The sequence below is a fragment of the Furipterus horrens genome, unplaced genomic scaffold (genome assembly GCF_987537825.1).
Source record: "Furipterus horrens unplaced genomic scaffold, mFurHor1.1.pri manual_scaffold_9, whole genome shotgun sequence".
In the NCBI taxonomy this organism is placed as follows: domain Eukaryota; kingdom Metazoa; phylum Chordata; class Mammalia; order Chiroptera; family Furipteridae; genus Furipterus; species Furipterus horrens.
In genome coordinates, this window is record NW_028327179.1 from 47,836,676 (window position 1) to 47,851,885 (window position 15,210).

Here is a 15,210-nt window from a genome sequence, read left to right on the forward strand (position 1 = left end):
TTGAGTACGTAAATTATTGATCATTTTTCCCCAGATTCCAAATCCTAACTCGTACACCAAAATGTTAATTTCAACAACTGATTTAAATTTACAGAAGATAGTTTCAATTTCTATTTAATGGTGGTGAAATGAAAATATCCTTCTCTCCTCCCATTCTTACACAGCAATAAAATGATAGTTAATGAAGAAGAAAAGAATGGACATAAGTAGGGAAGACATTTTAAAGACAAAAATGTGGCCACTCATTTTGCAGAACAGATAGATATTGACTCAAGTTGACAAACTGAGAAGTAGCCATAACAGAAAATAATTTAGAACTGTGAAGAAGAAATAGCTGAAAGATTTTAAATGTTTGCCTTTGGTCAGAGAACTGGAGAGGATGGGGAGAATTAGAAAGCTAAGGTTTTTCATTATAAGCATTTTGATTGTCTTATTTTTTAATTTGCGCATGCATATATTATTTCAATTAAATTGTTTTATTTATAAGAAATTTCCAGTCACTAGAGATAGTACTGTTATTCTGTGTACTTTGGCCCTTTTACATCGTCACATGATTTTTGAAATTTTTATACAGTTTTCTTATTTTGTAGGATAATCCAGTAATAATTTGATACGCCCTCTGTAATAAATTATTAATAAAAGAAACCTCTTATTCAGCAACTGAATTTGTAAAAAGTGAGCAACTAACCAACTAATCTACTAGGTAGATTTGCATGTGTGGAATGGAAGTATAATACCACACCTCAGCTTCATGACCATTTTGCTGTTGTTGTTTTGAACCCCTCTGCAAACCCCAGTTTGTATCTCATTGTCCAGAAGTCGTCTATCACAGTGTGTCAGAAGTCTATCACAAAAAGACCTGTTTATTTTCCAGACCTTACTCAAAAATGTTGGGGTTCATTTTGGGAGTTTTGTTTTTCTCTTGGCTTTTGGTTTTAAATATTTTGATGCAAATTTCTAAGAATATGCTAATATTTGGTGTCTTCTTAAAATTTAAAATGTATTTTTATTACTTTTTAGAAATAATACATCAATGTTTTATATATACTATATATAATATACCTATGTCATATATATTACAAGGAGTAAAACAACTTGTTTTTCTGCTCTACAGAGAAGATACCCTTTTTATATTTTAATATCAATAACTCTAATTTTTCATTATTACTGAATCAGTTTGCTATTTGTTTATTTAAGCAACACTTGCCCAAAGCTATACAATTTCAGTCACTAAAATTATTCAAGTTGAGCAACACATAATTTTACCTTCTACTCCATCACTAGAGAATCCTGGTTTTACTGAGTGATATAAATGTGTATTTTTTCCAGACTCTTTGGGGGAAATGCAAAAAATGCTGAATAGAGTTGATATTTACTTAATGAGACCAGATTTTCCATAGCAACTTTCAGACCAAAACACAGTTAAAAAAACAAACAAACAAACAATATCCCACCTACCTAGAAATTAGCAATGCAAAAGGTGACTTCTTGGGATATACAATATAATGAGAAGTATCTCTACAGAAGACAGAGGCATACGTATCCAGAAACAAAATGTCTAGGAACTATTATTCCATTCTTTCTCTCCAGCTCTCCATTTCCACACGCATACCCTTCTGGCCAACTACAGATTTGAGAGTTGTGACTGTTCTGAAGTTTCTTTGTTTCCTGCCCTTCTAATGTCTAGACATTTTATCATATTATGAGGGAATTATCATATTAAAAGAATACACAAACTCCTTGAAATGTGGTGGTATATATTAAAGTCTATTTAAAGAGAGATAAGATTATTTGCTTTGTGAATGACTCAATAATGAGTGACTTATTACATAAGAATAATTTTTACAACAGTATGAAAGAATTAAGGTAATTTTTAGGCCTCCTGTCATTATGTGAAGAATCAAAGATCTTTAAGAATATTCTTAGCAACTTCCCTTCATCCAGAACATCCAATATGACTAACACGGAGGGAAAGAGGAGAGTCACCTTCTGTATGTCCTCCAGGCCTGTTAGAAAACATGGAGTTGTTCTTTGGGCCACATACATGCCAATCTAAAAGAGAGGCAAGATACTGTGGACATCAGGAGAATGGACACTGTTCAAAAAGGAATGCCCCACAACTGCTCCCATGGCAAAACTGAACAAGTCTACAATGTCACCCAGCATGCGGTGTGCATCATCGTAAACAAACAAGTTAAAGACAAGATTCTGGCCTAGAGAATTAAAGTACATATTGAGCATCTTGAGCACTCTAAGAGCCGAGAAAGCTTCCTGACATGTGTGACAGAAAGTGATCAGAAAAAGAAGGAAGCCAAAGAGAAAGGTACCTGGGTTCAACTGGAGCCTGAGCCTGTTCCAGCCAGAGAGGCACACTGTGTGAGAACCAATGGAAAGGCGCCTGAGCTGCTAAAACCCATTCCCTATGAATCCATGGCATGATAAGTGTAAAAAAAATAAAATAAAAGACTTCTGATTTGTTTTTTAAAAAGGGGGAATATACATAGCAGAAAATATTTGGACTACCTCTTCTAGTAACATGTATGGGAATGAGAAATGCAGCCACAAGAGAAACAAGTTCCTTTGCTTTATTCTTACCGCCTTTGTGGTCATTTTTCATGGTAGCTTCACCATATTCTCATTTACATCATCCACTGCAAATACTGAAAACAATGGAGTGATGCAAGGAGCAAATATATTAAGGATCTATCAACATAAGCTCAATTACATAATTTTCAGGGCAAAATGAAATGTGAGGTTTGTGTTCAAAAATTATTAAGAATGTCAACATGGTGACAGCAGACCATTTAACCAAACACAAGGCCCTTTGGAGAGTGGGGACCTGTGTGACCACTCAGGTCACACACCACTTAAACTGGCCCTGTGTCTACAAGGCTACAAAATCTATCCAAACAACAAAACCATTTTAACCTAGCCTCATGTTCCAGGATAGTAGAACAGAAAGTAAAAACTAATTACAATTCCTAATGCAATGAGATTTCTTTCTATTACTAGTTCATTATCAGCAAAATAAAAGCATACAAGTAAAGATGTGACTGAGGAGTGTTTCTTTCCAGTCATATAGTTAATACTTTCTATATGGTGCTTTCTGCCCTTAGAAACATGAGTGCAGTTGGGCTCCCAAGTTGCTAATAATGAGTCTCTCTTCCCATTTTTCCCTCTGACCATCTGCCTGTTACCAAATGCAGGATAACCAAACTGTTCAACTACAAAAGAATGACTCATGGGTGCTAGGGGGAAGGTGTACTTTTGGAATATGCAGTCTTTAAAACACCAGCTGCTCGATTTTGGTTCTTGCAAATCATTTAGCTATAAATTTCAGGGAGGACGTTTCATTTTTGGAAAGCTAAATTTCACAGACTTCTAGAGGAAAATCATCATGCTGTCTGATTTTTCTTAATTTACCACAACTGTTTTTAAAAATACAAAACACAGGGTTTTTTCCCACATCTTCACTCCCTGATGACCACGTAAGTCTCTTTTGAAGGACACCAAGTCACATGCCAGGAAGGGACAACTAGCTAAGGGTTTGTCACCATAGAACACATTCATTCAGTACTTCTTGGAAGGAGAGATGGAAAATAAACCAGATTAAAATTTGGCTCAGGTTTCTGAAGGCAGGAAAGCAGGATTCTTTGTCAGGTATCAAAGAGATAAGAACACTTTGTGGCAATTCCTATTCTGTTCCTACATGTTCAGTGTCCATCTAAAGGAGCTGGTAAGGCTTCTTGTCAAGAATCTCAGATAGGGAAGCAGTCAGTGTGAGGGCAGGAGAGACCTCACCTACAAAGCATCCTCTTCTTACTTCTCCCTCCATGGACTGGACAGAACCCTCATTACCATGATGAGTTTTCACTAAGGGAGCTGCCACTCAGCCTAGGGACACTATGCTTCCTCCTCCCCTGAATGACTTTTCTTCTTCTTACCACTCTCTGAGTCTACAGCTGGACTCAGTAATTCACCTCTCCTCTTGCATATTACCTTTATCATGGATTTGCCATTTGTGTTTTGAGTTTGTTTGTTTGTTTGTTTGTTTTATTATCGCTGGTCTCCACAACTAGACTGAGTTTCTTGAGGGCTAATACCATGTGTTGTTTTATCGATCTCTTCCCTGCTGGGCCTGGTATTGTGCCTGTTACTAAGAAGATGCTTTGCAGAAATGTGTTGTTGATGGACTAATTGATCCTCCTGCCCCAACGCACATTGTAAAACAAGATAGCAAATAATTTTTACAGGTTATTTTAAGAAAATCAGACGGAATCATCCAATTCAAAAATTATTTTCACATCAGATCACAGAATCAAAACCCAAACTAACTTTATTTGACTTTTTAAGCTAATGACATGTTGTTTAACCTTCACAAATTAGTGGAACTGTGAGTCAATAAGAGTTTATGCTATCAATTGCCTTTGAAGTATTTATTTTTGTCACACTCATTTTAGAAGCTTCTCATTTGATATGATTGGTGCAGAATCCACTTCCCCGTCTGATGCTTTCCTCCATATATACCCTCTGTTGTGTACTATCTATTAACAAGAAGATAATTAAATGTAAACATGATTCACAGGCTTTTCCTTCTCTGAAATGAAATACATGTAAAGCAACAATGAAACATAAAAGTCAAGTGGGGAAATCAACTACTTCTTCCCTCAGGTGTAGCTAAGAATTCAGGAAGAATCCATCACCAAAGCAAGAAAATTCTTGGGCAACTATCCATCTTGTTTATGGGGACTGACCCAAGACAGAGCTTCATGAAAACTCTTTGGTTGACCAATGGCTGAAGGAGTCTGAATAGACCATACTAAGCTCCCAGAAGAGAACCTAACAGCAAAAAGGGAGGATCGGATCATTGTTTCCTGTTATGCTGTGGCCAGACACCCAAAGGATCCAGGCCTTTTGAATGAACTCAGAGAGCACCCAGGCCAACTGTGTGTCTCTGATAGTCCCACTAAAATAAGTGTGATTAAAAAAGAGTCAACTCATCTACATGAAAATATAAAACATACTGCAGTATCAATGTGCAGTAACATTTTACCCAGAAACAAAGAATTAAAAAGATGGGTTTCCTTTTCTATAATTGATATGATTTGCAATTAAAGGGAAATTTCTAACTAGTGATACATTGTCTCCTTCCAAAATGTCAGCATACCTAAAGTCTTAGACATATTGCAACTTTTCCCAAATATCTGTGCATCCTAAGCACACTCTGTCGAGAAGCCTGATGCAAAGACTTGATTTATGTTGCTGCCTGACAGATGATGTCTGGAAGGCATGCCGTCTAAATGCACTGCACTCAGGCAGTTACCTTAGTCATCAATTCTCAGAGAATAAATGAGTACCATTCATCCCAATAATAGAAACCAAGGTCAGGGCCTCTTCCATGCTCTGTAATTCCATTAGCAATGCACAGAAAGCACTTAGGTCATAAGCTCTTTAGACCTTATAACTGAGCAAATGGAACTGCATCTTGTTTTCAGAGAGAATCATCTCTGAGCACACCCCTTGTCAATGATTCGTTCTACATCAGCATTCGATGTACTTACAGATGTAAGAAAAATGCTGGTAAAGGAAAAGTGAGGCTATCTTCAGCTGCCAAGCATTTCAAGTACCGTTTTTTTATTAGAGTAAATGCAAATAGAAAACTTTTAGTAAAACTAAGGGGTGCTTGCAATTCTGGAGATACATTTTTAAATTGTGTATTTACTCAGATTTTATGTAATCATTCAGTCTTTCTATATGGTTACCAGAGAATTTTTTTCCATTTTCATTCTCTTATGTAAGTTTTTATTCTACCTACCTTAACAAAATCAAAATGGCCTTGAAACTAAGGGTTACCATTGTTAAGCAAGTAAGTCTGTTTACAATTAACTTTTATTAGGAAATATCAAGTAACATACTTTTCTAAGCTAAGTCTCACAAGTAATTTCCTCACTCCTCATAATTCAAATTGCTTTCAACCTGCCGCATATCAAAAAAAGGAAGAAGAAGAAGAAGAAGAAGAGTATAATTTCAAGGTTTGAAGCCAAAAGAATAGGTTTGAATCCTGGGTTTGATACCTATTTGTTTTCTTAACAATAAAATAAGCTTGATTATCATACTTTTATAGCTACTTCACACTGTTGCTCTAAGGATTTAAAATAAGTGCTTATTGTAATGCCTGGAAATTAACAAATAATAACTTATTGTTGTTGTTTTTTCTTGTCAATCAAATAAAATTGTGTGATTGTGTTTGTGTGTGTAAGATCTTTGTTTTACAACATTTGGGGTTTTATTAGCAGTAGATGTACTTATATCTAAGTGATCTACAGTAATTCTGGAAAGCAGAGACATGAATAATTCAAAACAGCAAGTCATCCAAATACCATTTGTGTGTGTTTTAAACAGTATTTTAAATTTTCATTTCAAATGTATTTCTACTGCCCAAAGAAATGACTTCAAATAAAGGAATGGCACAATGATGTGAAGTCCGACTAAAAGGGGTCTGAGGAGCTGTCCAGTTTTCCTGTCCCTTCCTCTCCTCTCCCTTTCTTATCCCTCTGGTCCCCTCTACCTCCTCACACTTGCCTATCAAAAGATAACTGCTGCAAAGACCCCATTTCAAGCCAAGTTCCTGCCTCCCACTCTCCCTTGGCCACTGGTCAAGAGTTTATGATGCTCTACTTAGAGGCAGGATGCAGTCACCAAATAAAAGCACCAGATGCTCATGAAGTGAGTGCTGGAGTGGAGGGAGGAGATGGTAAAGTCAAGAAAGGCAGGGTAGTACCTTGGTTAAGAGCAAAAGTGACAGAATCTTACAGACTGGGATTCTAAGTCCTGTTGGCCTATATGACCTTGAGCACATTGATCATCACTTTATGCCTCTGTTTTGTTTCCACTGTAAACATGCAATGATAATGCTATCAGGTATTCCACATGATTTGTTAAGAGTTAACATGCATATGAGTATAAGACTCAATGTGCATGATGAAGAGATCTGTATTATGCTGATTTCCCTTTGAATAATAAACTTTTACGTACAGGTTAGTGTTTCCTGAAGAGACCTGCAACATCGTGTGTGTGTGTGTGTGTGTGTGTGTGTGTGTGTGTGTGTGTGTGTATCCAGAGGAAAACAAATAGGATTCTTGACCTCATCTAGTGTCTATATAATTCCTAAAACATATCTCTCCCATATGAAAGGTTTTCCTGGTTGATACTTAGTGGCTTTGCTCTGCAGTTCTAGCAGTATTACAGGTTTATCCCATGGAGAAGGAATTCAAGCTGGTACCTTCACACAAACACAGACACATCAGTAGTGATATCAGAAACATTAAAAAAAGATAATAATAATAAAGAGAATGAAAGAAGCTTAATATTTTAAGTCAGTTCTTATATGCCAAGCACTGTTCTAGTCACTTTACATATGATAATTTATTTAATTCTCAGAACCATCCTGTGAGGTCAATAATATTATCTCAATTTTAGTGTTGAAAACAGAAACTCAGGGAAGCCAGGTAACTTTCCAAAGGCCCCAGGATACAATACAACATGCACATTATGGCCAATGAAACCATATCATTTATTGACTCTTCCAGAACACTATTAAATATGAAAGAGGGCAATAACAGAAATGAAATGTCACTCTAATTATGGTTGAAGATATAACAACTTGCAATACCTATGTCATTTTTAAGAATAAGTAAATGAATGAGTTCTTACTACATTTCTCCTTGAGAAATATATTGTCCTAAGATTCTAAGATGAGCATAAATATGTTTTAAGTAAGGTGTTCCTAACTAAAGCCACTGGTGCCCATGGTAAATAAAAATGTGTTTGAGCTTCCAGCATGATGAGTTTCACTTCAGAGACACAGGTTCAGCCAGTATTTTCATCTGCTATTTATAACCTTTCACAATAGAGATATGATCAAGGTGCTGTTTCATTAGCTCACTGATTGTCCTTTTGTACCATGCTTATGAACTGACCTTCTGCCTTTCACTGTAACACATACACAAGACTGAGAATTCAAGGACCAGACAGCCTTTGAGCATAATGAGTGGTAGAGTGTCTCTTTGTCTCTTATGCAGATTAAATCAATACCTCACTCCCGTGGGGAGAGCAACAATGCAGAGTCACTGACAGTGAAAGCCTGGTTGGCGCCCTCAGTCTTGAAAGAAAGGAAAGGGAACAGGTTTTTAGATTGTAAGCTCCTTGAGGGAGGTTACAGGCACACTGTGTATTAGCTGTCTGACCCCAGCTAGCTATCCTGGTAGGCACGCGAACATTTACATTGAACAGAAATCACCCTGCTAGAAAATGCTATATCCTCATGTATCTGGCTCTCCTCACACATATAAATAAATAATAGAAAATAAAAGAAAATTTTGTTATTTTCAAGAGATATATACTATCTTTCATCGATTCTAACACACATTTTCATATCTTAAAAATTAAAGAGCATTTAGAGTTAATGGAGTATCACTGTTTAATTGGTAGAGTTGGCTTTTTTTTTTTCTTTCTTATACGTAAAATAAAGATGTGTCATGCCATCAATGGTATTTTAGATTTGGTGAAATACATACTTAGCAAGATGTCAGCACCACTTAATTAATTAAATCAAACAGGAGAGGTAAGATTTGAAAACTGCATCAGCGTTTAAAATGAAGATTAGTAGATGAGTGGAGAGTTGGTCGTAACTTTGTTACCAGACAAATACAGCCCATATTAATATATATATTTAGTATATATATTTTCTATTCCCTCCTCTCTGTAAAATAGAAAAGGATAAAAATTAAGTTCTTTGCAGGCATTATATCTTTCTGAAATTGTGTATCACCTCCAGAGTATGAGTTCTGTAGGCACAGTGTTTTCTGCCTATGATTCTCAAAATTTTGTATGTACTGGAGTCTCCTCAGGAGCCTCTTAACAATTCATCATCTTTACCTCTTCCTGGACATTCCAATTCACAAAGTCTTGGGTGAGGCTCAAAGAGCTGTATTTTTAATCCTAAAGTGGATCCAATATACCCCAAAGTTTGAGAATCCCTGGTCCACGTGTTTGGAATTGGCCTGTCACTGCAAAGGACTTGAATTTAGAAACTCTGGTCTCAGGAGTATGCACAGGACCACATTTGACAGGCATGATTGTGATTTCAAAAGACAAATATACTGACAAAAGAAAGATTCTGACACTACATTGTTTCCTGTGAGGTTGGAACTCAAAACTAGAGCATGTATTGGAACATAATCTGTTTTTTGTTGGGGATCTTTTTAGCTGTGCCCCATAAAATTGGACGCATCATTGATGGGAGTCCTGCAGATCGCTGTGCAAAACTAAAAGTAGGAGACCGGATCTTAGCAGTGAATGGCCAGTCGATCATCAACATGCCCCACGCAGACATCGTGAAGCTCATCAAGGACGCAGGCCTCAGCGTCACTCTTCGCATCATTCCTCAGGAGGGTGAGTGCCCGTGGTCATGGAGCCCACCGGGCTGCCTACCAGTGGTGTGGCATCAGAGGGTCCAAGGTTGATAGTTATTTCCACTGTGACAAAAATTCCCTTTCTGTTGCAACCCATATCCTGTTTACTCAGTATCAGTTTCATTCAGATATCAAGTTATGTGACATTATAGATAAATAATGTGAAGCCCATGACACTGGGTTATTTAATCATTCCCTGTGGTCCTAAGAGTACTGTCTTTATGGTTACATTAAGCCAGAACCCATTCAACAAAGGTGATAGAGTTACAGATCTGAAGAAGAAGAAAAACATGTATTCATGTAAACAGTTAAGCTCTAGAGGATTCTTCAAAGTCAGGGTGATTTTGAAAAGCTTGAGGAAGTTCTGTGGTATGATGAGAGCTCACTTAGAAAATGTGGCATCTGATAAGAATTTTAAATTCCCACTTAGCTTCTTGAATTTCTCTGTACAAGGACACCCCCCTGAGGCTTAAAGAGTCGTGAGCACCACAACTCCCAGCCATGCCTTAAAGGGCTGCAAAGTTCACCATGAATTCACTGTTTGTAGACACACTGGGTTCATCACTAGTTTGTAGCTGCTGACTCATTACTGATATTTAAGAATTCAGTTGCTGATGCTCACTGGTAAGTGGACCAGAGTCCCACATGGAGAGTGATGCATAATGATGGGCTTACCCACTGTGGTCCTCTTTTATTCAGTCTCACAATTCCTTCCTGGAACTCTGACAAGCAGTCACCAAACAGCCTCCTGGCTTTAAACATGAAACAGTTGTTCTCACATGAGGTGATTTTGTCCCCCAGGGAACTTTTAGCAATGTCAGGAGACATTTTTTATTGTCATTATTGGGGTGGATAGAGGGTAGGGTGCTGTTAACATGGTACAGTGCACAGGACAATCCTCACAGCAAAGAATTATTTGTCCCAAAATGTCCACAGTGCCAAAGTTGGGAAACTCTGATACAAGTGGACTAGAAACTTAAATCTGGGGGCTGTGAAAAAAGAAGGGGAAAGAGTGGTTTATAAGGAAATGCTAATAGGTCATGTCCCTTTTTCACCCAATGAAAAGAGAGAGAGAGAGAGAGAGAGAGAGAGAGAGAGAGAGAGAGAGAGAGAGAGAGAGAGAGAGAGAGAGAGAGAGAGAGAGAGGAGAAGAAGAAGGAGAAGGAGAAAGAAGAAGGAGAAGGAGAAAGAAGAAGAAGAAGAAAGAAGAAGAAGAAGAAGAAGAAGAAGAAGAAGAAGAAGAAGAAGAAGAAGAAGAAGAAGAAGAAGAAGAAGAAGAAGAAGAAAAGAAGAAGAAGAAGAAGAAGACATGACTACCATGTTTTTTTACCTACCTGCAGACACCATTGTGTATAAAATATTCAGTGGCAATTAACTCTAAGCAAGATTTCTCACTAAAATTTTGACTTCCCCATTTTCCCAGTCTGAAATACGTCTGTCCTGCTCATATTATAATATAAAAAAATAATTTCAGTTGTAAATTTGATGTTATTACAAGAAATTTCAAGCAGCAGTTTTAATAAACAACAACTTAATTTCCCTTCCTTCATCTAATGGTTGTGTGTTTTTGTTTTGTTTTTCTTTCTGAAGAACCATGGAATACAGAGGGTTATTAAGCAATTAGACTAACAAGAAACTGGAAAGAAGATTGTAGAAAGCATTTACTTTTATTATAGTTAGTTCCTTATCCAGACTTTAGAATACTGATAAGACTTCTCATTACAACCAAAAAGTAGTGGCTAAACATTTTCCTTCTTACTAGATAAATAGAATATGCTATAGAGCTTACTCCTTTGAATTTTTTCATAGCTTTAACAATTTTTTTATTGTAATCTTTTCTTCTGACAAAATCACAGGAAACTGTTCATAACCTTGTTCATGAAGTCTTATAATTAAGGAAAGCATACTAATTCTGGGAGTAATATTGGAACTTCATAAGTTTTAATGTCTAATAGAAACTGAAAGAACCAAAGCCTTGAGTCATCTGAGGAGGCAAAGAGTATCCCCCTCTGGCCACCTCTTGCCCTTTATTGATGTTAACCTGACCGCATTTGCTGCTTCGCTTCCCATTTCAGAGCTCAACAGCCCAGCCTCGGCGCCGAGCTCAGAGAAGCAGAGCCCCATGGCCCAGCAGAGTCCTCTGGCCCAGCCCAGCCCAGCCACCGCCAACAGCCCTGTCACCCAGCCAGCTCCTCCTCAGCCACTACAGCTGCAAGGACATGAAAATAGGTAAAGTTTCCTCTGGCTTTGCTGATTCTGAGCCTAGGGAGGTGGGGCAAGGGAGACTTGAGGACGAGGCAGGAGATTTTACTGAAGTAGAAATTTCCATGTGGACCTTTCTATAATTTTGAGATTGTATGTATATTATAATGTGATTTTCTTAGCAAATGCAAGTGTCTGTCCTTCACAATACAATAACTTTTCCTGAAGAAATCATGAGCAATTGCTGATGAGTCGGGGTTTTAGCTGAAAAACACATTAAAGAGATTCCAGCAGAGTGAAGAGCATATACAAAGGCCCTTTGGCAGGTGGGAGCCTGGGAGCTTGAAGGAGAGAAATAAAGCCAATATAGGTAGACAGAGGGGAGAAAGAATGGTTTGAGATGAAGTCAGTGACAGTGGTAGGGGCCTGCCCTACAGGGTCTTGTAGGCATGTTAAAGATTTTGATCTTAAGTGTAATGAGAAGTCATTAGGGACGTTAAGCTGAAGACTGACATCATTGGATTTGCTTTTCAAGCTCTCTCAATCTGTTCTCACTCTGAACAGACTGAAGGCTGGTCAGAGTGAATGCAAGTTAAGGTGTCAGAGATGGCTGCCATTGTCCGTAATGGTGGTGGCTCAGAGAATAACAGTGGTGTGGAGAAGGGGGAATGTGGAAGGACTTGTATGCATAATAAATGCTACATTTTTACCACATTTTACCTGATATCCTCCTACCCATGATCTAATTAGTGTCTTCCATTTCACATTGTTAACTAGTATGAATAAGACATCTTGAACTTCCAGGGGAAAATAACGATGCCATATAAAACCCACATTATCTTTTTTTAAAAAAGTAAAATTTATTGGGATGACATGACATTGATTAATATAATTATATATCTTTCAGGTATATTGTATTGTGTGTTCACTACCCCAAGTCAAGTCTCCTTACATCACCATTTATACATACCAATTACCCTCTCCTACCTCCCCCAACCCCTTTCCCATCTGGTAACCATAATACTGTTTTCTGTATCTATGAGTTTGTGTGTGTGTGTGTGTGCTTGATCCCTTCACCTTTTCTACCCAGCCCCCCACATTATCTTCTTATTGTGACTTGTGTGTAACAGTGAGTCTGGGTTAGTTTGAGCCATTAAAGGAAGAGATGAAGACATATTTCCATTGTTTTCGCCTTTCAAAGGAGAGAAATAGAACAGCCTGTGGGAACATCTCTGAATACAAAACCCTCACAGGTCTTTTCCATGATTCTAATGTTTCCTGAGCATCTGCTTCCCATCTCTTGCTCCCTGTGTTGGTGAAGATGAAGTGAGACCCAATTTTCGAGTCCCAGAACTCTCTAGGTTCATCATTCACATTGTTGCAAAGCAAATATTTTCCCCTGGCCATAGGTGTTATCTCCAAAAAGCCCTGTTCTATTCTGATTTCCCCCATGTGCTTTCATAGAAAAGTAAATGTCTGTCATCCTCAGCTCTTTATGGTGATGATATATATTCCACAGAAACAGAAAGACTTAGTCCCATAAGGCAATGACATAGAGGTGAGACATGACAGTCCAGAAGAGGAGTAAATCCTGGATGCCTCAGCAATTAAGCCCCAGATGTGTTCGCTTTCACCAGGTGCTGTTTAGACAGATTGCACAGGATTCATTTCAGACTCAGGTGGGAGGATCTGAGCCAGATACAAATTCTTGGCTTAACCTCTCCAGAGTGAGACTGCCCTAAAAAGGGGCTCTTGCTTCCAGCCTTGGGGTGGGTAATCTCATCCAGGTGTGTTATAGCTCAGTGGGAAGAATAACAGCTGAATGAGGGCACTATTCTGTCCCCATCTGCTACAGAATTATCATGGGGACTCAGGCAATATCACAGAAGCAATGATTTTGGGGTATATTTTTGCCTGACTACAGAATAAAATATTTTCTAACTCTAGGATTAACAGAGTGACCTGATCCAAGTTTTTATAAATCACTGACAAATTTGCCCAGAGTTTTTAGCTTTCTTTGCTTTAGTAATATTAAAAGCCTGAAAAATGCCCACACCAATGCTAGGGCCCTATCCTGGCACTCTGGTTTCCTGCCTTAACTCTGATTGTTAGTGAGTGGTTAATTTACATATTAATGAGAAGATTCAATAATCTTACAGATACCAGAACCTTTTCCTTGCTGCATTTAAAGATGATCTTAGTATTGGGGAAAACTCTACCTTTTTCTAGGCTAGAGTTATCTCAAAGACAGTTTGTATGCCAAGCACACAGTACAAATTTTCTATTCATTTGTACAAGAAGTGCCCACCTACATGTCAAATTGAGCCTGTTCCCATGTTAAAGTGACAATCTGCTTGCAAGTTTTTATTTTATGACTTAGAGTGAGTGAATATTTTATCTTGTCGCATCTACTCTTGGAATGGCTTCTTACTGACACCTTACATACCTACCCATTCCTCTGTCCCTTCACATCCTTTTTGTTTTTGCTCAGGAAACATACTACTTAAGGAGAGGCAGTTATTGAAAATGACTAACGGTCCATTATGAAATATATTCCAAGAGTTGAGCTTCCCCATCAAGGGCAACTGATGTTTGATGGTGTTTTAAATTGCAGGGTCTGTGGAAGAGCATTGGAAATTGACTTCATTCACAGCCTTTGAACCTTGGATGCTTAAAAGTGGAACGAATTCTTGAAAGGCCCACATGGGGCCATATCCCACCATAAGAGTCCCCTATGACACAGGTGGTGATCCTTGGTTCTAAAGCTTGTTTGTGCCATAAAATTCTGCTGGACTTTACCACTAGCAATCTGGTTTTATCTTCTCTTGTCTCTTTAATAATGGGTTAATAGCTACAGGTACTTATACTAATGACATTTTTTCATAAGCAAAGAAATGTTAAAGATGCTATTTTTTTTAAATCCTAAATTTGTCTTAAAGTGTTTTACAAATTCAAAGCAACGTAACTTTTGTAAAGCCAGTGTATTATTCACTTAAAAGATAGCAACACTGGTAAAAAAATTGGCATAGCACTTTCCTTAATTAAAGAATTCTTCAATGTGCAGTTCAACGTAAAACCCTGACGTGAGGCACTGTTTCAGAGAGAAGTGTGAGTGCTGGAATGTAGGCTTGGGTGACAGACTCTTACACTTCACCCTCTTTTGCAATACCTTGTGACACATCTGGTTGGAAATGGAGCATATAATGGCTGCTTCATACCAATGCCACATAGATAATGAAAATAAAGTGACTGTGCTATGACTTAAAACAATGTGACATCCAAACCACCAAGCAAACTGTTTCTAGAAAGACATTGACACACACCAATAAATGTCACCCACGTCTTTTCTTTTGGTGTAATCCATGCATTTGCATAGATAAGCATCTTATTCAAAGTGCATTTTAAATAATTATGTTCTCAGCATGCACACTCTCAGTAGGTGAGTGGACAACTTGCTGAGATACAAAGCAAAGACTAAAATTATGCACCTCACAAAATCACTTCTTGGACCTACTCAATGCATTGATTAAAATAA

The 15,210-nt window shown here is 37.8% G+C and overlaps 1 protein-coding gene across 1 annotated transcript in view; it reads left to right on the forward strand.

The window, feature by feature from the left end:
* Nucleotides 1-15,210, forward strand: part of MAGI2 (membrane associated guanylate kinase, WW and PDZ domain containing 2) — a 1,613,703-nt gene that overhangs the window by 1,477,383 nt on the left and 121,110 nt on the right. Inside the window, exons 17-18 of the mRNA XM_090287299.1 lie at nt 9,268-9,453; nt 11,549-11,702. Coding sequence (XP_090143425.1) covers nt 9,268-9,453; nt 11,549-11,702 — 340 coding nt within the window. The remainder of the gene's footprint in view (nt 1-9,267; nt 9,454-11,548; nt 11,703-15,210) is intronic.